The sequence below is a fragment of the Aquila chrysaetos genome, chromosome 9, assembly GCF_900496995.4.
Source record: "Aquila chrysaetos chrysaetos chromosome 9, bAquChr1.4, whole genome shotgun sequence".
In the NCBI taxonomy this organism is placed as follows: Eukaryota; Metazoa; Chordata; class Aves; order Accipitriformes; family Accipitridae; genus Aquila; species Aquila chrysaetos.
Window position 1 is genome coordinate 37,963,129 of NC_044012.1, and position 26,935 is coordinate 37,990,063.

Consider the following 26,935-nt stretch of genomic DNA (forward strand, 5'->3'; position numbering starts at 1 on the left):
ACACTTTGAAGAAAAAAGTATAGAAGACAAAATGTCATCCAATTTGTACTGTGTTTTATGTTCCTATGCCCTGTGGGAGGAAAAGAAAAGTAATAGAACAGACAAATAAATAAATGTGGTGTTGAAACTGGCATGACAGTTTCTGCTCTTGCGCAACGGAACTGCAATCAATTTATTGTCTTCATTGGTCAAATGCCAGAATAACAGTATAATATTATACAAGAGTAGATTAATTAAAGTGTAATTAGAATGGAATAAATTAAATAATCATAAAAGTTTGTCATGGGAAAAATATGTGTTTAGAATTAATTAGTTTTCAAATAAAGTGATATTTTAATTGCTCAGAGTTACAGAATCCTTAATTGCAGACATATAATTCTGGCCCAAATAACTTCAGTTGCTGTAACAACTTGATATATTTCTTCTCTGTCAATTCTTTTTAATAGTTTGTTACTAAACAAGATTATTGCAGGAAATGTCTGCTAAAATGTCTGGAAGATGTTTAATTAAGCCCATGCTATCTGAGGACATTATTAGCTCTTGGAACCAAAAGATTTGTAGCTGATGCTGCACTATGCAGCACCCCTAATTAAGGAGGATGGGCAGACAGAGTCCCGTGGCTGACAGATTGCTATGCATGGCTGAACTAGAGGCTACTCAAAACAATCTTTTGATGGTCCTTGGTTTATCAATTTTCTGCTAGATTACAATGATTTATCAAGTGTACAAACTTAAATTCATTTTAGGTCTGATGGTATGGCATAGAGAGACAGTTGTTTCAATACTTCTTTTCACTTATATTGTGCATTTTCTTATTCTTCAAGTTTTCAAAGTGATTAGGCATTTGGGTTTTTTTTGTGTGTATGTGTATGCATTAATTTTATGGAGAGTGTGTTGCAGAGCTGAACTACTGTGGGCTCTTATGCCTGCTTTCTTTCTCCAAACAAGGCTGTCTGTGGTTATATCACTGCACTTTACCAAACAATTAATGGTATTACAAACAATTAATGGTATTAGAAAGTAAAACAGACGAGTGTCTTTTCCCTCATCTGCGAAATGAACCTGTTTATGAAATACTGGAATTTCATCTGTTTCAGCTGTATTTCATGCTGTATTTTATACTCCCTTATTAAAAGCTAGTGCAATGACATGTGAGGCAGGGGCTCTCATGTTTTCAGACCCCATATTTTTGGCATAAACATATCCATGATATTTGGCTGTCTCCAAAATGTTTACTTCAGTAAGATTTGCAATGCCCAAAATGTTTAACTGTGTTAAAAAAGGTCAACCAGCTGATAGCTGAAGGCGAATATGTCAGAATGAAAGACTGAAAAAAAATTATTGGTCCGACACAGTGGGAGTATTAGAATGATTAATGTTTATGTTAATTTATGGCTTTTACATATTGATTAATAGCTTTTTGTTTCAGTGACCAAAATGTGTAAGTGGCAATGAGATCCATATGCTAACTCAGTGTCTCTCAAATAATTACAATCATTCTTAGTTTTGTTCCCATGCTGAATCTATGTTTTCATAGAGAAAATAATTATTGTACAGTGACTTTTTTAAAAATTGCAGATGGAAGTATTTGAAAGTGAATCTCAAGACACAAGCCTGGGTTCAGTATTCCTGAAGGTTACACACTGACATTTATATACATTTTTTCTTGCAAACTTCATTACTTAAAATTGTAATATATTGCGGTTTAGCCTCATTCAGTTAGGGGATGCTTAGAGACAAAAAAGGTGCTAACACTGTGAGGAGCCTTTATCCGAGTGGAAATCATTAAAAATGTGTTGCACTGCATGATGGTTATTAGTCATTTTCTTTTCTGCTCCCATAAGATTTCTTGGCATATCACCAATAGCTGATAAGCAGTTTTGTTTGCTATCTGTCCATTGACTATTACAATTAAAATGTGGAAACTTCCATCATTCATTAACTAAATGTCAGGGGAGAAGGTAATTTTGGGGAGCTCCTGAGAGAGGATGAACTCCTAACTTCCCTCGAAGTCAATGGGAAATGGAGGTTCTCAGCACTTCTCAAAATGAGACTTTTGAAGTGTTTTTCTGAGCAGGCAGTCATTGTTAGTCATTAGAAATGATTTGGTGACTATTTAGAATGAAAGCTCTGACAGCATTTAGTGTTCCCAACCTATAAAAGGAAGGACTCTTCTCAGTTGTAATGTTGGCTCTATGGCAACGGGTTTATGATATCAGTTAATAAAGGATTGTATAGCTAGGTCATATAAATCATTGCATTCTCTTTGACATTGATGTGTCTCTAACTGGCAAGTTTTTCAAGCAAGAGAATTCTATCTAGAAATCTATATACAATATCTAGATACTGTATTTTCCAGTACAAGAACACTAATGAATGCTCCCAGTCCACCGTTGTGATTTTTTTCTTTTTTTTTTTAATTATTTTTTTTAGGTTTTGAAGTCACATATTAAATACAAATATACATCACTGTGCTTAATCTCTACTTGGTAGTCATAGGTAGGTAGTAGTATGAAAAATAACCAATTTAAGAGAAAGCATTTGGTTATCCCTACACCTGAAAATTAAGAGTGCTTTATTAGTACATTTTACTGGTTAAATCAGAAATTTCTACTAATTCTAATTTCTGCTTGAAATAAATTTCTTGATTTAAAGATTTCTACTGATTTCTGATTTCCACTTGAAATAAATTATTTTTTTAAATTAGCTTTAAAGAAATCCTGGAATTATAATGCAGTTTATATCTCAATTTAGCACCAAAGATAGCAAAGGGAGCTTTAAACTGAAAGCTGCAGTGTTTGTTGACTGATGAGTGAATTTTCATGTATTCTGGGGCTCTGACCTTTGCAACGATTTGTGTAGCACTCCCACATCTCTTGATCTGTGCGGGCAGTTGCTATACAAGCTTCTACTGATTCTACTTGTGCACGTTTCTGTCTGCACACAACAGACATATCGTGTTTTGGGGGACTGCAGCAAGAATGCAAAAAGCTGGCTGCCTGGCTTTTAATTTTGGATTTTAACCTAAGTGGCTGTTTCATTCTTCACTAAGTGTTTTGTATGTGGTAGCTTGTTACAGGACACAAAAAGGTATTTCTTTGTACAGTCACTTACTTTTAACCTCAGGTGCAAAGAGATTTCTTCAGATGACAATCTCGCAACATCCCTCTCTATTGCCGAGTTCTGTGTTTCAGTGTGTTCTGTCATTTTTTGATTTGTACGTGCAAAATGAAAAGCTGGGCTTAGAAATTTGTCATAACACATCTGAAGAATTATTTGTTTACCAAACCATATACCTGCTTTCAGACTTTTTGTAGTCAATAACCTATAAAAATTCACTTTTGTAGTCAGATGAGGTGAACTTTAACTCATTCAACTTCTGGAGATTTGTCTGCCATCTCTTTTAATTATGTATGGAGATGCTACTCATTAAATGGGTTCTTGTAGCCCTAAACTCTTGTTCTCTGCTTCCTAGAAGTGCCATATAACCAGGCAGCATTTTGTGTCAACCAGGGATGTCTAAGATGTTTCCAAGTCCTGCTGTGTTCTGGCATAATTCAGTGAGGTGAATCGGGTACTGTTGGGACCCTCCTCACCTACCTTTGCTATTCAAGTAACACACGTACCAGCAAGGTGATAGTTGGCTGCATGAGGAAGGGCCACAGTATTCACAGGCAGCCGTGTTCTAAGGGTGTTTCTTGGGCAGAGGATAGTTCATAGTTTCACCACTATGAAACCCAGTTGTCTGCAGCGGGTTACAGGCTGGAAACATGGGAATATTTGGAAAGCTCATACTGCAAGGGCTGCCTGCTGTATTTTAAAGCTGGAGATTGTAAATGTAATGCAATAAACAAAATTGTTTGCGTTACACTATTAATTTGAGGGAGTCTCTTATTTCTCTGACTTCCTCTGCAGTTACAGCTAGTGACCCACTTTGAAAACACACCCGTGCACTAGAGCTACGCTATACAACATGGCAGAGTGTCACAAAAATTTTGAGTGAGTGCAGGTAGGCACAGAAGTGCAGGCTAAAAAAGAGCTTTTGTATGAATGAAAAAGGAACAGCCTGGAAAGGGGGAAGAACAATTTATTCACATCTTTCTCAACTTGTTCTTTGCTCTGATTTTTCCTTTGGGAGGGTGGCACCTGGTAGACTAGGAATTTTCAAAAAATAACAGGGATTTCATATATCTGTTTGTGAGCACACCTGGATGTGTTGAATATTTTGCAGTAGTAATTATGTCTGCACACCTGCTGGTTTCAGTCCAAAATCAGTTTGCCAGACATGCCTAGAGAGATTTATTTCTCCTATACCTGAAAAAGCTCTTTTACCACTGAGGTTTTTACTACTCTAAATAAGCCTAAAAAAAAAAAGCAGAGGATTTTTTCTTGTCTTTGCTTGAGCCATTGGTATCTCAAACTGAACTGAATTTGTAGGGGGAGGAGGGTGTTTGGATGATATTTTAATAGCAATTTGTTTTTGCTTCAATGTGTGATAGAAATACAAGTGACAGGAGTGGGAACAGGAGAGTTGCTGAATTCTGCTGGAATTTTTCCTGTGGGAATCTGTTAATGTTTTTAATTCTCTGAGAGATTTTTCCAAGGTAATCCTTTTGACATTTACATATTTTAAATGACTCTCATTAAATAAAAGCTTAACTTTTTTATTTTGAATGCTGAAGTGATGATACTGAAATACCACTGCATAGACATTCAAATGGTTTGAAGATGATTCTAATTGCAACCTAAACAAAGTAAGTTTTGTAAGGGATATTAATAGTGAATTGTTCTTTAAAGTAATGTAATTTTGAAGGAAATTGAATTATTCTGGCATTTAGTAGAAGCAATTTTTTAGACAAAACCCTTTTTAGTACCTAATGTGTGGTATGCATAGCCATTTGCTTATTGAAACACTAATTTGAACAGCTGGGTTTTCCACTCCTTGCTCACATAGCAAATATAATCGATGCAGGAGCCCAAGGCTTTGCAGAGCACCTTGTGAAAAATACTTCTAGTTGTCTGTATCGTATCAGAGTGTAGCTGAGACCCTGCAGGAAGATGCTGTTACCAGCACAGGGAAGGCTGGAAGAAATAAAAAGTGGAACATCTTTTAAAAAACAAGAGCACGATGATGTGTTGCATCTCTTACTGATGATACCCTCTTGCAAACAAATAATGCCATAAGCAAAATGATTCCTATCTTTTAACATACTTTCATAGGAGGCAGGAGTCATAGTATGAGGATATCTCAGGGACAAACATATGGTCTAGCCCTAAGATGCTTTTAAATTAACTTTCTTCTGTAGGTCACACTTTGCTTGTTCAAGCCCTTGAGCCAGACTTTGCTCTCAGACCAGCCTAAATACTAAGAAAATTCATTTAATTAAATTTGTTGCAGATATCCCCAGTTAACAAGAACAGATTAGTCTCCCTGAGGCTAGATGGAGTTAACAAGAAAATAAATGTTGTGCTAATTAGAGAACTCATTTTCAGACACCTGGGGTGAAACTTTAAAAAGTACTAGAGATTTAGGATTGAAAATTCATTTGAAAATGTGTCTTAGGCTTCTAAATCACTTGGGCACTTTAGAAAAATTTACCCAGGGGCTTTTACCATCACACAGTCATCATATTTAGTATGCTTGTAACTGGTTAGCAAAGCATGGTATAACCATTATCTATTAGTATCAGTATACCACAATGTATTTCATTATGCCTGTAAGTAAAGTAGAGATATTGAGCTACCTGGTGAGTTGAAAGTAGGCTAAATGTCATTTTTGTGAGGATGCTTATGTGTCAACAGGAACGGATGGATGCTTTCGTGGAGTTTTTAAGGCACTGGTGCACCAAATTTCCATCTATTTGCAACCTCATGGGACTTTCTGTTGACTTAGGTACTTAAGAACTTTTAATTAAATCTTGGTCTTCAGTGACTTGTCCAAGCTCATGGATGAAGAAGACAGCACAGATGCAATTTTATAGTTCAGCACTTGCTGGAAGAAAGATGAGATGCTTAATGCAGTCACGCTGCCATTCATCTGCTGAGTCATGATAGGAAGTAATAAGGAGTCATCTTGTAAGCCCAATAAAAAATGCCATAGGTTTAATATTAAGCCAGATTTCCAGATTCATGTATCTGATTAGCAAAAAAGCAAGCAAAGAACCAGGCTCCGAGGAGAAAAAAGTCACTTCATTTGCTTACAGTTTGAAAGTATGTTTTCAGTTGTTTTTTTCTCCTGTAGCCAGTCTGAGGATTTTTCTGAAATACTGTCCTTGTAAAGACATGCATTAGTAGCGTCTGTTTCATGCCAGGTAAAACCATTCCCACAGCCACGCACACACTTGCTGTCTGTCAGCAAAAACTTCTGTGTCAGTAATTAGAAAAATGCTATTAAAAACCTGCCTTGTAATCCCAGATAGCCTCTGGGTTGACTCAGTTCTATTTTGTCTTCCTTGCTTAGTGCAGTAACCCAGGATCATTCCACCGTGAAGAGGAACCCAGCTCCTGTGCAAGCTGCCTAGCTACTATTTTATTTACACGGTTCTACAAAGTGTCATTTTGAGGACAACAGCATACAGCTGTAGTGTCCCAAAGAGGTGACCTTTTGTGACAAAATCCTCAGTCTAACAGGTTTATAACACAGGTGAAGCATGTTACAGACAGGCACTTGGGAGCTCGATCTCACCATGGGGGCAAACCTGTACATCGTGTAATCATCTGAAAATTTACTCCAGCCTGTCATGAGTCTAGATCATCAGACAACATCATAAAACAGATGAGTCAGGGCACTAAAACATGGAAGTTATCCACTGAGCTCATTATTTTCATACCTAATTACACAGTGCTATAGAGGGAGAATTGCACATTATGCTGAAGAATCCTGTTTCATCACTAGTCCTATAAGATAATTGTGTTTAGTTAGGACCTATAGATACCATGGTGATTACTGATCTATAAACACTCAAGGTAGACCTGCAAATGAGGTGCAATAGCAAGTGTGTCCATTAACACAATTAAAAGCTGATACTGAGGTGAGAGAACAATTAAAAGTTGAGCTGTTTTAATTTACCATGTAACTTGTAGCTCTAGCGCTCTGTTCTGACTCTGTGCAATTCCTCTGCTGTGAACCAGCAGGCAGAAAAACACCTGCTGATCTTCCCTTAGTGAATTTGGAAAACTTTTTGTTTAATCCGGTGTAATATATGCATGAATGGGAAAGAGTGATGAGAGTTGACATCTGTAGTGGCAAAAGCTGTCCTTTTCTGTACGAGGTCAGGTCAGAAAGGAAGAAGCAGAAATACAAGCTTGGCTAGTGTAATGTCACACATAAAGCAGTAAAAACTTTTCATGGTGAAAATATTTCTTGTAGTGCATATTATAACACATTTTCCAATGAACTGCAAATTGTACTTAACAGTCAAAGAAGCTGCTGGCTACCTTGTCCCAGCACAGGTCTGGAGGGTCATTTGCAGCAAGTCAGAACACAGAAAAGTCATCCTTGTCCTTCTTTGGTGCTCGTGCGCAGCTGCCTGCAAAGGTGTTAATGTGAATGGAAATACTTGGTGAAGGTGCCAGATCAGTAAGACTGTGCCTAATCAGATCACACAAACTATCCCTGTGAGTTCATAATAAATTGTCCTTCATGTTTCCCTTGTTAGACAGGGCAATGTGTTTCCCCATATACTTGCCCTGTTCTTTCCTGACTTGGACCACATTTGAACCGATGAAATAAAGCTGAAAGCATCCATGTCTCTTTACTGATCCTTTGGGGAATACAAACCCCTTGGAATAAAATGTTTAACACAGTAGTCACTAAGTTAGTGTGAAATACTGCATTTCTTTTTTTTTCAAGTAACGGTGCTTGGAACCAAAAATTCAAACACTTGGGAGTAATGGGATTCTTGTGTAAAAATGATCATAACTCTAATCTCATCTGAAATTCTTTTCAGTTGGTATGTTCACTGCAGTGCTTTTCTGTAAATGGTTGTGAGTGGAAAGCACAGAAGTAGTATTTTTATGAGGAGGAAGGGGAAAGACTTGCTAAGGGGCTAAGTGGAATGATAAATTGCTTGCCCACTGAAATTATGGGTATCCAGTTTCTTGCATTTTGTAGCTCTTCCTTTTTGCAGCAGGGAGAGCAGCTGAACAATTTTGTATTTACAAGTGCGCAAGAGGTGCATACACACGGCCAGCTCAGCACTTACCTTGCTTAAAAAGGAATGCAGCAAAAAGCAGATTTGACAGCTGCTTCATCAGTTGATGTTATGAGGAAATACTTTACACTGAACTGTATGGCAAACAGAAATAGCATCCAATAATGATAACTCAAAGAGGAAAGTGACTAGGAAAAGCAAATGTCCTGATCAGAATGTATTTCAAGTTGCAGTTTCACTTTAGGCTGCCTTACCCTCTGTGGTATCTGTGTCTTCTCCTCACTCCCCCAGTTCATTGCTCGGATGGCTCTGCCACCTCCGGATCCACAGTTTGTTCTCAGAGGTACCAGTGCTGCAGTCCACACTCTGCATTTTTCCTGTGGAGGCCAAGAACCTGGCGTCCCCACTCTTTTCTCTGGGTAAGTAAACCAGGATTTCTGGATGAGTTGAGCATTATACGGACATTTCCTTTCAAAACAAAGTGTATTATTTAGATAAATTGTATCTGGAGAAAACAACAAAATGCATGGTTGGTGAATGATGGGTGTGTTATCTTTGTACATACAACTTCAGTTTTGGGGGGGGGGGGGGGGGAAAAGTATCAGACTGTCTTATCAGACTGTATGTAGCGGTCACACTAAGAGCATCTGTTCTTACTGCCAGGTCTGAGAATGGGTTTATCCATGTCTGGAACCTGAAAACACACAGAGTGGACACAGAACTGGATGGCCATGGAAGAAAATCTGTCTACTGCGTGGAGACAATTGGTAGTAAAAACAGGCTCCTCAGGTTAGCAAAGCAGGCAAAAAACAGTGAAATTATTCTTGTTTTTGTGATGATTGAAGAAGAAAAAAAAGAGAAAAAAAAAGGAATCTCTTATTTCTGGAGTCACTGAAAGTCTCTCCAACACATACGGAAATGTACAGAAGTACAAAAATACAGAAAAACTGTAGAACAAAAAGTGGGGAAAATGGTACTGTTAGTTTCTTTATGATATGTATGTGACAACATCGCAATTTGGGGTCCATAGTGTCTTTATTACTGCATTGAGATCGGGTGAGATCTTTGGGTAAAGGAAATACACTTGGATTTGAAGTTGACAGATGCTTCACAACTGGTTCTCAGGGAAGATCAAAATTGATACAAAGAGTTTATAAAAAGAGGGAAGAGGGAGAAAAGGTAAGGAAGGAAGTGAAGAATTGGAGATGGAGAATGGAAGACTGAAAATGAGCAAGAATGTCGAGTTGCACGCCTTTGTTGCAAAATATCTTCTGGTCTCGTTTAGTAGGGGAAGGTTGGGAAGATTTGTGTACTTTGGATTAGACAGGTGATCTAGTGTAGATGCCAAAGTGTCGGTATGACTAGGAGGTGTTCTGACATGTTTATCTAGAGAAGACATCTCTTATAATATACAGTGGAACTCATTAGCATTTATATTTGTTATCTGCTTAAGTACAATTATCATCACTCTCCCCCATAAAATCATATTGAATGAGCATTGTTTGTATAATTATAGAGTTTTTTCCATACCTCTATTTTTGCTGTATATTTATAATAGTTCACATAGCAGTGCAATTTTAGGACGGCAGTTACCTGTATTTTTTGTTTCTCTGTTCTAAAGCTAAATCACAACAATTTCTTGCAGTACCACGTTGTTTGTATGCCCAGTGCTATAAATGTTTTGACAGTTTGTCACTCAGCTGAACAGCAGATGGGAGTTTCTGTATTGATGTTGAAGAAGTCCCAACAGTCTGTAGATTTGCATCTGCCTCTGTTTTGGTTTCATACTTACATCAGGTGATACTGCTAATTAAAATAAGAAATGGATAAGGGATTTTTGATGACTCCTTGTCCCAGATGATAACATGAGGACACATGTCCTGTGCTACTGTAGTTTGTGGATTGGAAGCTTCTCCACAGTGGTACTTTGTTCCAGAGCCAGTGGGATCACATAAATAAGTAGCAATGCATGCTGTGCCCTTTGTCTGGCCTCCTTGGTCTTACTGTCTGGGACCAACACACAGGCTTTTCTGCGGGACGGAGAGGTATGCAGAGGAGTCTCTGCGTGAGCTGCACTAGTACATCAGTGATGCAGCCGCTGGTTCTCTGGTTTTGGATGTTTTAACCCCAGCGTTTCATTGTTTAATTCCTGCTACTCACTGCACTGCCAGTCCCTCTCCTGTTGTGACTCCACGCATACACAGCCGTAACAGTCTTCTGTGCCCTCCCTGTGGCTATGGGAAGTTGGCCACTGAATAACTGTAGCTTTTTATTTACCTTTGATGCAGTCTTTGTTGTCTTGCTATTTGTCTTCCAGCTGTCAACACGCCTGACATTTCTAGTTCATTGCTAGGGTGAAAGAGTGTTAAATGTGTTACTCTCTGGATACTTTTGTTTCCTTTTAAATTAGATCTAATCAATGGTAAAATGTGAGTATTTTTATTATGAATATGTTCAAATACTCATGAGACTTCATAAACACATGTGCACATAGAAATAGCATAACTGTGTTTGATCAAGCCTCTCTTCACAAGGAAACGTGGCTAAGCGTGACTGCAGTGCATCTGACTGACTCTCAGGTCCTCCCTCCTCCCGGTAACTTTTGAACCTATTGGCTAGTTTTGCAGTCAGCAGAAGGGTGGTGGTCTCGGTGATACTGAGTTCCCACACACTTCATGAAAGACCCAATTAATACCCCCACAGAAGCTGTACTAAGCTCACTCCTTTACTGCCTGTTAAAGACCCAACATTGAGATACTAACATGCAGGAAGTCAGGCTTTCTCAGACCTGCGGCTCATGGGTAACTTGTTTTACTGTAACAGTCAGGGTCGTGACCAGAGGATCTGCTTGTGGGATTTAGCAGAGGGACGTACTTCGGTGACGGATTCTGTCTTCACGGAGAATGTGGGATTCTGCAGATGCTCTCTGTTAAAGGTGGCAGAGGGACGCTGGCTAGTGGCTATGGCAGCCAAGGCCCTGGAGGAGGTAGGAAGTATCTCTTTTTCTGGTGCTTGGGAGATTGCTTTTGGTTTTGAAATGAGATGGTTCAGAAGGGGAAACATCATTGCTCTCAAATTCTCTGCTCAAGAGAGGGCAGCACAAGGAACCTTTGGGGGTTCCAATCACTAATTTTCCCTGCCAGAAAGATGACTGAATTATATAACTTATGCTCTAATAACAAGGATACCACCCCAAGATTTTTCTGACATTGAAGTATTTGCAGCTGCTGCTGGTCTCTCATGTGCAGGAGTTTTGAAAACTCTTCTGGTGCTGCTGAATACTGTTAAAGGGGAACAAGAGTCCTTCTGGGGAACTAATGGTCAGAAAGTCTGTCATCAGATGGAGGTACTCATCTTCCATCTGAAGCTGAAAGTCGTGTTTGGTGAGAGAAGGGGAGGTGAAGGTGATTTGTAATCCGATATGTGGTCTTTCACCCGAGGCTAATTCTTTAACTGGTACTTTGGCTGGAAATACTTGAATTACTATTAGCGGCCAAAGGTTTGCTCAGTGTGAGATAATTGTAGGGTCCGTTTCAGTTCCTACTGGATAAGTCCACATCTAATACCCATTATCGCAGCAATCACTGACTGACAGCTTTGTTGGCAATATCCACCTTCTGCTGTGTAGAAATCGTATTTTTGTTTTCTTTGAAGGACTATTTGAGGACATCACACAAAAATAAATTATTGCAAATACTTCACATCAAAATACCAAAAATATGAAAACAGAAAGAAGTGACATAAATATGAAAAGATATATTGTAGCTAATTGCAAATTGTTCATAAGCATAAAAGGTCACATGCTTTTCTGGACTATAGGATGCGTATCTTGAAACTGAAAGTTGCATATTTTATATACGAAGTAATAAGTGGGAATGGTGCCTGTATTGCAAGAAAATGTGAACTTTATTATTCAGAAGTTAAGCACATATTTAAGTACTTTGTTGGCTCACAGCCAGAATGTTCAGCCTTTTACAGAACTGAATAAGCCTGTAAACACAAATGCTGTACCAGTAAATACAACCATTCTAAGTCCCCTATGTTGTTCTGATCAAACAAAGAACTCTCTCCATTTTACAGCAGTGCTCAATAATATTTAAGTTAAACAAAATTGACATGTGCATTCTTGTGTCAGACGGAGAATTTTTGTGTCAGGCAAAGAGTACACACACACATTCTGGTAATGAAGAATTAAATAATCATCTGATCCAAAGAGAAGACATTTACCCCAATGTCTCTTACAACTCATCTCTGTTTTATTTTCATTTGTTTGCTTGGGCCCTGCAAACTGATAATGATTTGCTGTCTCCTGAGGTAAGAGTTCCACTCTGTGTATGAACCTTTACATTAGAACTGTGTCAGGTTTCAATAAATTCACGTAAGCTCCCATAATATATAGTGCTTCCAAATAGGCAGCACTGTGTGAGACACAGTACATTTGCAGCTTATGATTAAAATTAAGACTTAATAAGTGTTTATGCTTGGCTGGTACCCAAAAAAAGAGTAATTTTGTCTTAAAGCAGGTTCAGTCCATAAATAATGAGATCTGAACAGGCATTTATTTGTTCATGATTGCATTTAAATCACCAATTATGAGTTACACGCACTTTTCTTGCCAATTTGCCAGAAACATGTTAAAAGCTTTATTAATGTGAAAAAGAAAAAGGGTGTGTTTCCTTGTGGCCAGTTTTAGCCACCCAGGAACACTATTAACCTCAGGCAAAGGCAAATCTTTCTCCTATTAAGCAAAACCAATATAAACACAGAACTTCAAGTTTTAGGTTACAGTTGTCAAAATATATGAAATAGTATTTATTTCTAACGCTCAGTTGCCTCTAATGCAGACAGTCTCTGGAACTGTCAATCTAGCATAGGCAGCTGATGCCTGCCTGCCTTCTGCAAAAAGCTTTCCCTTCTTTCTGTTCTTTGTCCTTTGCAAGCCCAACTGTAGCCCTTGTACCAGTTCATCCGTTTTGAATCAAAGTAAAGCAAAGGAGGGGTTTTTTTGTCTTTTAACCTGCAGAAGTGCATTTATCACAGTGCAATTATCCTTCCTTATTATGTAAAAGTTGCAGTTTCAGTCTTGTCTAGGAGGCAATGCCCTTTGGAGAGCCAGTGATGAAAGACACAAGAATGAGAGCGGGTCATCTTCATAGTTATAGCCCATTTCCTGCAACAGCTAACTTGGTCATTATGTTGATAGCAAGAACGCTGCCAAGAGAAAAGCATCTTTTGTTAAGAGTGTAGCTCCAAAGAACCAGAATTCCCAGATGATCAAACTTTGGGCTGTTCATAGGTTTGGTCTACATATTGGATGGCTCTTTGCTGTAGTCACCATTCCTTAAATCTGGAGAATAGTTTCCTGCTGCATTGCTAAGTGGCTTTAGAAAGCGTTCCGTATGTTGTGTTTAGTACATTGTCGACTTGCAGTCCTAGAGTGCAGCTGGCTTTTGGCAGGCTAGCTGACAACCTCTAGAAATAGGAAGATGTTCTGGCAAGCTTTGAACTAAAGGTATGGGATTGGAAAGCCATCACAGCTGCTGTGGTCTTGATTGATGGCTCCCAGAGGAGCCATATTTGTGTAATACCTCATCTCAGATGCTTAAGGAAATTCGCATGACTGGGGCTGTCCAACAGCACTGCTGGGCTTTTGCACATTCTGATACAGCCTAGAATGGCTGGTAATGCTGGATTTATCAAATGTTTGAAGTCCCTTAATTTTACGAGATAACGCAGACCATTGTTTATGTAATTAAAATAAAAGATCACCTTAGTGATTAAGTATACATTTGAGAAACAAGCGATGTTCCTGGCAGCAAGTTTTTGATACCTAAGAACTTCTATTTCTCCATAGTTCCAGGCTTGAGAATCAGCCCAGAGTGAGGCACTTCCGTGTCAATCAAGAGACTCAAAACCTTCCAGTGCCAAATTGCAAAGGCAGACTCCCTTGATCTTGCCTGCCATCATCCTGAGGTGGAAATCGGCTACTACTTCCTTGGTGGGGGAAAGACTTGCCCAATGCTAAAATAAATAAATAAATAGATAGATAGGTGGATAAATAAATAAATAATCATCGTATCCATAATTCATTACCACCAGTGCAAGCAACAGTGGAAGCTGCTATGTAGACAGAGAGCAGGTGTTTAACACAATATTGTCTGACCCTGCTTTGAATAGGGTCAGACAATATTGTGTTAAAAATACTGGTATGCCATCGCTGCTCCAGCCTGCATTAGCAGATAATTCTGGGTTTGCTCTTTGTTAGTGCAGTCAGCCAGTAAATTAAAAAATCCACCTTAGATATAGATAGATTGCCTACATTTCCACACAAGCTCTTTGTTAACATGACAGAACAGAGGAGACAATGCAAGTGTCCACAAGTGAGTATAACAAAAAAAATAGCACCAGAGATAGAAAAAGGGGAAAGGGAGAGGAATAGGGAAGTGTTTTTAGATTAAGCAGTCTGCAGTATTATCTAGTGTATGCACAATATCATCTACTGTATGGAAAGAAGACTATAATACAGATTAAAAACAAGAGTGGAAGAAGAGGAAGTGTTCATTCTAGCAGTTTTGCCTGGTCTTTCCTAAAACAATGCATTTATTTAGATAGCTGTAGATTCCCCTACAGCTCCAACTTCACATGCATTCCTCAGTTTCCTCCAGACAGTTTTTACTGGAAGAGCTTATACTAGCCTTAAATCACCTTAAAAGACTTGTGTTTTTAACAGCAGAATTTTGACCTGGAGCCTGACCAAATACTCTTGTTTTCCTGATGTCAGGTTCAGGTTTTGGAGCTGCCATCCAAGACGTCAGTCTGTACCTTGAAGCCAGAGGTGGGTGCCAAGCTGGGCATGCCCATGTGTCTGAAGTTATGGCAGGTAAGGCAAGAGCGCCTGCTAATTGTGAAATGTTTTCCCTGTGATTCATTTTATATGAAGCACATGAATCTTTCTTCACTTAGATTTTGATTTATTATCAAACCAATCAAGTAATTATACTATTAAAGGGGGGAAAGATTTGTGAACATCCTTAATGTAACTTTCAGAGCTTTCCAAGCTTTAATGGAAGATTTGCAAATGCTCAGGGAAAGCTTTGTATCCTTAGGATAGATACAGTTTTTGCATCAATCAAGAGGAAAATGAGTGACTTACTTACCAAAGCCAGTTGTTTGATATGGTTTCTCACTGCATTAAGAATGATGAGAAATGACTGGGTTACTTAAAAATAGTGATTTTAATGGCAGGTTACATTCACTTCAATGCCCTCAGGACAAGGAAGCACTCTATGAACATTTCTATTCCAGACATACAATAGGAACAAAATATTTATGGTGGTATTGACTTTGGACAAAAAAGTAAATAAAAGCAGTTAATGAAAAAAAAAACCACTTTTGCAGAGTCTTCAGCAAATAATGTTTATGGGGTGCCAACAGTGAAAGACAAGTAATATAAAAAGGTGGCGGTAGAGGGAGGATGGAGTTTAGGTGATTGGCTCTAAATCTCCAAAGAATTGATGGCAAAGCCGATTCCCAGTTTAACCCCCCTGACCACACACTGTTACAGGTTTGCAGTACCATCCGAGCTGATTTCAAGTATGTTATTCCTGCAGGTTCATCTGAATATTTGTGTTGGTTTCAGTTGAAAAAATTATCAATCGGTTGTGAATTTGAGGCCTTAGTGTCTTCACTCAAGGTCCTGAACCGACTGAAGTCTAGAGGAATTCAGCTGCTGACTTCAGACAAAAGTGGGAGAGGCCACAGTTCAAGTCCCATGCTGTAATTAAAAACTAGAAAGAAAAAAAAAAAAAGAGAAGGAAAATTAAATAGACTGATTAGGCTTTTATTAAACAGAAAGTTTCTCCTAAAAATGCAATCAGTGTTCAGTACTCAATGAAATGAATGGGGCTTTCTGTCTCCTGGACGTTTTTTAATAAGATGAAGATAACTGAGGAAATGTTCAGTGTTGAAAATTTTGTTGCCTGTATAAAAAGTCTTCTGTCTTGACATATTTTCTACGTGCATTAATATTGCTATTCCTCTAGGAAGCAGAGCAGGTGTAGAGTCTTAATTTTATGTAGTTTTTAATTTTGTTGCCAGTGGGGATAAAGCAGAGGACTGGGAACAGGGAGAGGTAAATGCAAGCCATGCAAATTCTGGCTTTGGGAAGTCACCACAACTTCCTAGACTGCAACAGGCAAAGATAGATAATCCCTTACAGTCTCACAGCTGTATTTGCTCTTTTACAAATGTGTGCAGCTTGGTTTAAAAGGATGGGGGAGGAGGATACTCTTAAGGGCAAATAATTATATGTGGTGTACCAAAGTGATGCTCTGCATTCTGTTTTGTGGTTTCACTGGAAGTGGCTCACTGAGTAACCCTGTAACCATAAAAGCAGAGCAACACGAGCTAACCCAGCTGCACCCCTTCCTGAATAGAGGCCGTCCAGGATTTCTTTGTACATTACTGCATTGGGCAATATAGACATACCCAGGAGATGAGCACTCCCCAACCCATTGCTTATGGGCAATGTGTTGCCTAAGAGACTATTTGATGTTGCTTATGGCACAGTAAATTAACAAGTTGAAACAGAAGCTGACATGGAGAGAGCCACATAATGGTCTGAAGGAAGTATGCTCAGGGTTGTTGTCCAACATGAGTTTGGGGGCTGCAGCCATGTATCATCATATTTTTCTGCATGCCAATAAAAAAAATTCACGTATCAGAGAAACAATGCACCTTACCAGCAGCAGCGTGAAATAGATAGAGCAGAAGGAAATTGAGGCTTCGGTTATGCTTGTAGATTAAGCCTCACTGGCTTCACCTAAGCAGTTAAAAAGCTTGCAGCTGTTTACTTTGTTGTTTTGAAGCTTTTTTCCCCCTCATTTTACTAGGTTTGTCCTTAAATATATTGGTTCATTCAATGGGTTTTTTTCCTTGTGAAGGTTCATATTCTTAAATACATTGTCCCTTCAGCTTCACACCTTCCTGCTATTACTAATTGGGTGGAGTAGGATTTGTAGGAGTGAGGATAGTCTTCCCTTAAACTTTTTTGCACTCTTTGGGGAAGGCATCATGTTGCGTAACGGTGCAAACAAAATAATTCAACAGGAATAATACATGTAGAAACTGGAAATGCAGAGTTATTACTTTATATAAACTATAGCAATTATTCCTGTTGAGTTGACAGCAGATCACCTTTTCTTCCTTCCTTGACAGTTATCCAAATGCAACAACAAAATGTTCTGCTGAGGAAGAACAATGATTTATAATTTAATTTTTCCACTGAAACAGAACATGAATGGTGAAGACTTTTTGCCAGAAGTGTCCATTATTAGGAACTGAATTAAATGGGCCGTTGTGAACCACTGCTTGGTGAGTCCAGGCATCAGACTGAGAGCTCCCCTGATCTTTCAATACCTTTTATTGTTTAAGTTCAAGTATATGTATTCATTGAAATATTACACTTCATATGGTTAGGGAAAGTCAGGAAGAAGTAGTGTGGGAGATCTTCACTTCATTTCATAGAAAACAATACTTTGTTGTTAAAATAGACCAATCTTAGATCTCACTTGCAAATTACGTGTTTTCAAATCTAAGCTAAGATACCCGGGGCGGGGGGGGGATAAAATAAAGGGTTTGCTTGGCATTTCCCGTAATGCTGAGCACTCGCCTGTCTCTCTTATCTTAATGAGGGTTATGGGCATCTATGAAAATATGGCCATCCCATTTTGAGTAAGGCAAAGGAGCCGACCCTGCCCATCCATACCTCGTTTCACTGGCTAATGAAAGCTATACCTTCTGCAGAGCCCCAGGGCTCTGGAGGAGTCATGTGCTCATAGAAGAGCAGTACAAATAATTGGGGGGGCATGGTTTATGCCCAGACTGGGGGCTTTTTTAAACTTAATTGAAGTACCTATGAAATACTTTGTTTTGCTTTGAAGGCTTTACCCTTTACTAAATACAATCTGGAATGTTCATTTCATTCAGATTTTTTTTTCACTTTCCCCTGGTATTAAAAGCCAGGTACTCTTCACCCAAAATACCTCATGAGTTAACATTAATTCACATATATTTGACAGATATTCATTGCTCTGATGTTATTTTAGCAAATCAAGAATTCGACAGAAAAATTGTGCACAGTTCTGGGCATTATGAGAGACCTTCTTTGTGGGTCTTTCTAGCCAGAGCATGCCCCCTACCTTTTCAAAAGAAAAGGGATCTTAAAGCAAGGAATGAGGCTCCTGCAGGATCCCAGGTGTGGACAGACCTGTTCAGAAAGATGATGTAGGGGATTTCCCCTTGGTTTCCTTCTTTTAAGGGGCAATTTTCTTCCCTGCTCAGTGAGATCCATTCCTCATTTAAACACTTCTTTAGGCTGAATAAATCTGAGAAAGAACATGAGGCTTTTACTCAGCAGTCTTATTACCTAGACCACCCATCTCTTGTTAGTTTAACTCCCCCTAGAACAAATAATAACCACTGGGAGAATAGTCTGGACCATTAACAGAGGCACTGAGCCTTTGGCTGCTGCAGGTTTGTATCACGACATTGACAGCCAGCGATTTTGAAGAACCTCATTCAATAATGTGATACCAGTAAAAATTATTTTTTTATAAATGTCCTTTTATTTTGAATTGAATACCAAGCAAACAAATCCTGTAGGCTCAGACAGTGTTTGGAAAGAGTTGAATTAACCTATTGGATACATTTCTTATATGTGCCTGCATGAGGTGGTCATAATCCCAATGTTTATTTTGGTGATTCTTCTCCTATTAAAGAAATAACTGGCATTAACAGATGCTTGTTTTTTAGTTGCTTTTCATTAGGGATTTGCATCTTCACTCACATAACCAGTTACTGCTTATGGGGTCATTAGTCTTTTGGCTGGAGCAATGATGAATATTTTCCTTAAGTGTGACATGTAATCCAGTAATGTTCCCTTCCTTGAGTTATTTCAGAGGCTTAAATAAATTAGGTGTCTGCCCAGGGTGCCATGCCCTTTGGCCTGTGACATCATTAATCAAAATAGCTTTCAATTGGTTACAGTGGGACTCGGGTGCCCGTTAACCCCTTGGTGACTCACCCAGAGATTCCTGATGAGAGGTTCAGTGTTTACCTTTAAGCACTGTGGTGCACTCGGATAAACGATCCCTATGTGTAACCCTACACTTGGCAATGTGAAACTGGAATCTTTAAGCATGGCACTTCTTTCAATGTCCATACGGATTGATAGTAACTCATTGCTCTTAGTAATTTTTTTTTAAGGAGCACAAACAAAGTTCAGGCCATGAAGTAAAGCTTCGGAAAACTTCAGGCAGCCTTTTTTCAGGTGTTGTAGAGGGCAATAGTTTGGATTTTCAGAGAGAAATTTTCTAGATGTGTGTATGTTAGATACGTATTATATATGTAAAACATCATAGATTTTTATATGTAGATATAAAAACCGTAAGTGCATGTCAGCAGTTACCTAGTAATGCTTTTTGTAAGTGGATGGACTACCAAAATTTGACATTCAGACTTAAACTTTTCAATTCTATGCCAGTCAGCATTTTCATTTATTTTCTTGGTGCTTGGACTGAAACCTACCTGGGGATGATAATTTTCCTAACAGACTATTTACTTCTCAAACAATTTTACTTTTCCCTTGATCAGCTCAACTGTGGTTCACAACCTTTGCTTCTGGCTGGCTATGAAGATGGATCAGTGGTCCTTTGGAATCTGTCAATGGGAAAAGTGTTGAGCCAACTTGTTTGCCACCAGGAGCCAGTGATGAGCCTTGACTTTGACTCGGAGAAGGCCAAGGGGATCTCAGGCTCATCTGAAAAGGTGCTTAGCATCTGGAGCCTCAATGAGCAACAGAACCTCCAGGTCAGGATCATTGGCCCTCTAGTGTCATTTATCCCACTTTGCACTAACAGTTTGATAGACTAAAAAAATATTTAGTCATGAAGAGGAGTTGTTGCAGATCTCTAGCTAATTAATCACAGACTGGTTAGAATGTCTGTGCTATGTGACTAGACTTAGCAAAAGATGGTGAGGATTTAAAAAAAAAAGAAAAAAACCTCTCTCACATGTTTCTGGTTTTACCAAAGTTGCAACAGGCACACAAGCCTAGCATTACTCAAGCCATTGCCTCTGTATCTTCATTTATCACGTTAGTAGTATCCAGCTCTTGGAATGTCCTAAACATTATAAATGAGTTATAAAAATGAGAAACAAAGGATTGCTTTTCCAAAGGTTCTGCTTGAATGGATAGAGCTTGCTTTCCACTGTGGGAAAGACAGAAATATTCCATGAAACACTTTGCAAACAGAAAGAGTAGGAGCAGCTCAGCTAGTACTAAGAAGACACGAGCTTTAGGCAGCCAGCTTGCTTTGGCACCTTTAGAGCCCTAGCCAGAGACAGGGAAAATAAGTTAATTGGATATATCAGTTTGTGTCTGAGCTACGCATACCTGGAATGGCTGGTTTAGAAGGAGATCTCATCATCACTAGTTCAGGCTATGCTAGTGAATGGCAATAAATATTGCTTAATCTAGACAAATTTAGCAAGTGTTCCAACAGTGCCAAGGGGCTAAGTAGGTTTTAAATAGGTGTGGAAATGAAGTGCATAAATAAAGGCTCTCATGAAAATTAAAATGGCCCATGCATAGCCGCTCCACTGCTGAGTGCTTTAACCTTTTTTAAAGTGGCAGTTGTCCCCTGAACACACAATGAAGAGGACCTGACCCAGCCCCTGTGTGCCCCCAGATCATCCTCGAGAAGAGAGCTGCTGGGTACACCAATTAATGGAATAACAATAATTGCTCTCCCAGCTTGCAGCTTTTGTGGAGATTTTTTTAGGTAGTGTGGCAAGTTAATGCTGTTTTCTGAATGGTGCTACAGGAAGAAAAGCAAGTGCTTGGACATCTAACGGTAACTCGTCAGCTGGGGGACACTGTGAAGGTATATAATCTGTTAGGCATCACCACAGAACTAGCATTTATGGAGTAGTAGGGCATGTAGTGTAAATGCATCCAACTGAGATGAAGTTTGGAGGACAGAGCACTCACTGAGAAGAACATCTAAACTTTAATAAGCAATACGACATGAAGTAAGAGAGGCACTCTAGACTCTAAATAGCAAAGGCATTCTAAGCCAATGTGGTAAAGAAGCATTTTAACACATCTGATGATACACAATTGTAATGGTTTGGGGTTTTTTTCGTCATGTTTGCCCTCCCCCGGCCCTGGCCTTTTTATCACTATTGGCACACATCTGCACCTGGTCCTCAGCTCAGGGAAGCAGAAGGAAGTTGAGCAGATTAAGTCCCAGTAAGAAACTTGGTATTGAGACTAGTTTTTTAAGGCCAAGCTGTCAGAAAGCTGACATCATGACAGGCTTCTTAAAGCTTCAAACACTCTGGTGTTGGGGAGGAAGCTGTTCCTTCATATTAATTATAGCGTAGCTTTTTCCTAAATTCAAAGAAAATATTGTTCTCCACAGCAAATTTCAGTTAGGAGTTAACCATAATGCAGGGCTACAGGTATGACTCATGGGAAAAATAAACAGTTGTTCACCTGAAATATTCCAGGTATTGTTTTCCACAGGGTATTCATATTCCCAGGAGATGTAGGATTAGTTACATCTTCAGCACATCACACTGAGAGATAGTAGCTTTTCTCAGAAGAAATTTAAATGCCAAGCATTATAAACTATAAGCAATGTTTCTGTGCTTTGCGCATAGTGCGAATGCCCTAATAAAATGCATCTTTCATGTGAGCACAAGAGATTGTCAAGGACATAGATTAAGTTTTTTTCCCACTATGCCATTAATAATATAAACCAGATGGGGATTTTTTTTTTTCCCTGACATTCCAGGTACCTGAGGTAATGGTAGACGTTGGAAAGCCACTCAGTGGCACATTATTTTTATTCTAAAAGGTTTTAATAAGTAAACGTGGTGCATAGCTATCTGCTGTTGGAGAAATAATGATGCAATGATGGTACTTCAGCTCTGTTTTAAGTGGCAATGTTCCAGTGTGTCAATGAATAGATGATGAAGGTAACTTCATAGTTTATTGCTATGGGGAAAGTTTGGTGTATTGTCTTCTACAAGAAAGTTGCTGAAATCATCACTGTCAGCAAATGACTGGATTGGTTGTGAGCCTTCTGATTTGGACGAGATAGTGTAATTATGTGATAATGTTTGTGGTAGAATGTAGGAGGTAAACAGCTTCTGCAGGTGAATAAACAAAGCAGAACTAAGCAAGCTGATAATCACAGAAGGTCCTTTATATATGACAAGAAAAAAATTCTATAAGCTGTAATGTAAGTAAACACACAGGTTTTGTTGGTTGGGTTGCTGAGGCTTTTCCCTCAAATGCTGAAGCTAAGGCTGCTGCTATCTTAGCTATTTGTCTAATAAGAATAGGGCTTAAAGGCATGATTTGGTGTAGGAGAGGGAGATTTAAAAAAAAAAAAAAAATCATAGATAGCATGTGTTAAGGAGGGAAGGAGAGGTATCTGTTGGCCTCAGCATGTCAGAATTTCTTAATGCATTTGCTAATAGATGCAAGTGTCCTTGGTCATGACTGGCTGAAAGCAGCTCACCCGTTTTTACCTCTTTGTTTTCTTAATTACAAGCTGGTTTTCTGGTTAGGAAATTATGTTGGTATGCATTTGACTACAGTAGTTGCCCATAAGTGACTGGATGGCACAAATCCTGGCACTAGGATATCACCTGGCTGCATATACCTTGAGCAAGTTGTTCTGCTTTGTTTTGTTTTTCTCTCTCACCTCCTGTATTTGCAGATCATGCACAAATGCCCACTGTTCGCTCATGTTCCATAGCCAAAAGGCATCACCATTACAGGCTTCATTTTCAAGTTGTAGCTTGCTGATGACATGCAATTTCTCCCAGTCGCCCTGATTTTGCTGTATGGATCTTGCCCACATAATTGACAGTAATGATGGGAAGCACCACGCCCAGGATTGGTTATAGCCATTAGCTAATAATCTCAGGTACAGAGTAAGGCCCATCTTACATTTGCCAGGCTGGTGATGTAAGTAATAAATCCTTCCCTTGCCAGTATGCATACGCCAACAAAAATCCCACTGAAGCCATGCTACGTTGGCGTAACTGGGAAGTTTGGAAGAACATACGTACTAGCAAAAAGCACAGGTTTTACAGTAGCAGGCCCACATACAGCCTCCTACTGTTCATGAGGCTTGGGCAAAACTTGCTGTCTTCTGTTCTGAATTGGTTGTAGACACATTCGTCAGGTCCTGTTTAAAAGAGGAACTTACGGAGCGTGCAAGAATCATGTCAAGTTTCATTTAGCCTTTTTTCTCATCGAATTGCACATCTCTTGCTGTTTTGAGTAAGTAGCTGGGCAGTTGTTACATAGTTGAAAAGCAACTGCTTATAGCTTTGTGCCTGTAAGATTCCAAGATGAGTTCAACTGCATCTGAAACCAACTTTGACTGGCATTTCTGGAGTTTTAATGAGGAGGAAAACTACTCAGATGCAATATGCCTGTCAATGCCTTCCCACCTCAGAACAGCAAACAACACACAGTGTATTAAAAACATGCACTGAATTATATTAAGCTTTGGTACAAGATAGCTACAGATTCAGTCTTAAGTAGATGGTGGCATTAACGCGTCATTTCCAATTGCACTTATAAATAACAGCACTTCAAGGTCAGTATACACTCAAAAGGTGTTTTCCACATTGTGACAAAAGCTAGGCATTTCACCATACATGCATGCACGTACACACACTCTGGTGCATATACTGCATGTGTTCCAGAGGTAGACTGCTGACTAATACAAGTTACCTGAGGTGAGAACAGCAAAAGTGTATTATATTGAGCTTTCCCTCTGTGCTTCAGGGGAAAGTCATGTCAGTGAAGTGAAAACTTTTCTTTCCAAGGGCTAAGTCCTGTGCAGCCCCAGTGCCTCCTGAAGGAAGTTAAATGCCTTTCAATTTAATTGTGCCCCTCAGAAACTTGTGCCTCAGTAGTCTCCAAACAGTAACAAAAGGCTTCCAAGATTGAAATCAATAACTTGGTTGTAATCCCCTTCTTGGAATTTCATGTAAATAAAAGTCTCTTGGGAAGGAGTACTAGAAATATAGATTTCCTAACACTGTAACCTAATTCCTGGAAGCATTCCTTTCTCAAGACTGTGGTAAATGCTACCACAGCTTATTGGAGTTTTTGTGAGGGGCCACAGTAGTAGAAATAAGTAGCAGGTAGTTTAAACATCAGCTCAGAATCTCAGCATGGGAATATTGCAGAAGCAGGGAAAATATATGGCCATAGCTCTGAACATTGCAGCTCATGCAAGAATAGCTGAAAGAAAAGAGCAAAGCTGTGTAGTCTGGTTCTCAAAACTTTGACTCAGAGCTTCACTTGTGACCGAATATAAATAGCTTAAAATGTAATATAAACTAAAAACATATAAGAGGTGCTTTAATTTTTTTAGACAATGGTGCTGGAGATGATAGATAGGCTCAAGTTAAGGTCTTTTCCATCTCTGGCTAGAATTGTTCTCTCTAAGGCATCATCCACCATGGGGTGAAAAGCTCCATACTACCTGTGTGATACCAGTGTATATGGGTGGGCACTATACCTTCTAAAATCCCAAAAGGTTCCTTTTTCTTCTGTTTTAAACAATTAAAGCTCATCTATAACTTTCTCACACAGGTTTACAAAACACACAAACTTGTCAACGCTGGCATAGCTGATATCACCATCCGTCCAGACAAGAAGATTTTAGCAACAGCGGGGTGGGATCATCGCATCAGGATCTTTGGCTGGAAAAAACTGAAGCCCTTAGCAGTGCTGGACTACCACACAGCAACTGTCCATTGTGTGTCCTTCTCAGATCACAAAAACCCCAGTGAGAGACTGCTGGCAGCTGGCTCAAAAGATCACCGCATCAGTATCTGGTCCATATATACACAGACATGACATGTTCTGCACTGTCATGGAGTAGGAAACCAACACTGGTGAAGCAATGCTTTACACTGTAATGTGGGGCAGTAGTAGAATGTATTTTCAGGCTGAAGTGAGAGTCCTAGGTTAATTCTTATACTGCTTGTTCAAGCTGCAAGTTTTGTTTTACAGAAATGGAAGTGGATTTTTAAAATTCATAACAAGCAGAGCGAGGCCAGTCACAAACAAAGACACAGAACAAGTCATTTCTTTGAGTTCTGCTACAGGTTTTGCAACAGCTTTTCTTTGGCAGGTTGCTCAAATAACTTGTGCCAATATCTTCTTTTGTAAAAAGGGACTGGAATCCCTCAGACTGCAGTGGGGGCAGACTACATCTGTTTGTAAGTCATGTATCCAAGAATCTGAATCAGTGTAAAATATCACTCTTTCTTGAAAATGTATACCCATTAAACCACCTCCAGTGGTTTCTCATTGTCAGTTACTTTTTCTTCCCCATAACTGAAAGGCTATCAGAACAACCTTGATTTGTTCACACTTCTGTCAGTTTCTAACTTAAACCAACAGCCAGGAATGTGACTAGGGACGGCCTTTGGCATTTATGAATTTCATTATATCTCCTGTCACCTCAAGCCTCACAATTAATCACAAGAAAGAAAGGGGGGAAAAAATCTTCCCCTGCACTGCACTGCAAAGATATGTAAAGCCTTTTACAGAGCCAGTGCTAAATCCTTTCCATAGACCGACTAGCTGAAGGATTTAAACTCAGCAATCCAATTAGCGCCCTTCTCCTTGGAGAGTTAGGGGTAAGTTTCAGCATGGCAAGTCTGGGATTTAGCTACACAACTCCCATTAACATTTAGGGGAATTGCATGGATAAATCCTTATCCGCACAGTGCGAATGGCTCCATTAACTTGTCATCTCTATGGTCATGGAAGCTGAAATTAATTCATAAAGGGTTTTTTGTTTGAATCATGAAGCAGCATTTGCATTCTTTTAAAGCATATTAGACATTCGACAATGTGTTCATAGATGCCTTGCTGTTGTATTCAGTCACAAAGTTGCAGTTACAACTGTCCCACTGAAGCAATTAGCAAGGGCCAGTTTGTTAAAAAGGAGGTGGCCTGGAAACTAGAACTCAGTTTTACAAACTGTTCTGTGTCCAGGCTTTGCACTGTTGATACTTTACTGGAAATATTTGTTTCTGCGACTGTACAGAGCTTTACATTAAATGAAAAAGTCACCAGAATTGTACTGAACGGCAACATCAAAAGACTTTAGAAATTATTTCAGGGAAAACTCACAAGCAAATTAAGGTCTGGGTCTGCTATCCAGCTGTGCTTTACAGGCAGAGAATACTGTTGGACTAAAAGTCTTAAGCGTGAAGCCCAATGTTCTGTCCATTAAAACACAGAAACAGGATGCTGTTGCCAGGCTTTTCTAAATAAAACTTGGCCTCACACATTTTGGAGTGTGATGACACTTTAAATAATGCATTTCTTTGATTATTTCTTTACTGTTCGGTAGCTGCATGGAGGATCACATTGCAGTTGAAAGTTAAAGCCTAATTTTGAGTGATCCTGAGTCAAGGGGAGGTGCTGGTGTTCATTACATCTACCAGACAGAGCTCCGTAGCTGGGAAGTGCTCCATCTCCACCCATCATCCACCTCCCACACAGAGGAGGAGCTTCCTACACCATACAAGAGGCTCCAGCCAGAGGCCTTATAGAATGAGACGGGGTTCTGCTCCACAAACCTGCTGCTGGAAGAAACCTTTTTTTCTTTTTCCCCTTTCTTAAAGTAGGTCAGAATCAACATACATAAATAAATACAGAAAACATT

General features: G+C 39.2%; 1 protein-coding gene across 9 annotated transcripts in view; it reads left to right on the forward strand.

Annotated features, from left to right (window-relative positions):
• Positions 1–25,561, forward strand: part of GNB1L (G protein subunit beta 1 like) — a 43,664-nt gene extending 18,103 nt beyond the window's left edge. For 4 of the 9 annotated variants that reach the window (XM_030024152.2, XM_030024151.2, XM_030024155.2 and 1 more), the window contains exons 2-7: positions 8,445–8,572; positions 8,817–8,942; positions 10,977–11,139; positions 14,935–15,033; positions 19,806–20,021; positions 24,844–25,561. In XM_030024152.2, coding sequence (XP_029880012.1) covers positions 8,457–8,572; positions 8,817–8,942; positions 10,977–11,139; positions 14,935–15,033; positions 19,806–20,021; positions 24,844–25,110 — 987 coding nt within the window. In that variant the 5' untranslated portion in view covers positions 8,445–8,456 and the 3' untranslated portion in view covers positions 25,111–25,561. The other 5 variants (XM_041125936.1, XM_041125934.1, XM_041125935.1 and 2 more) reach the window with 5 other exon arrangements.
• Positions 25,562–26,935: the final 1,374 nt, after the last annotated feature.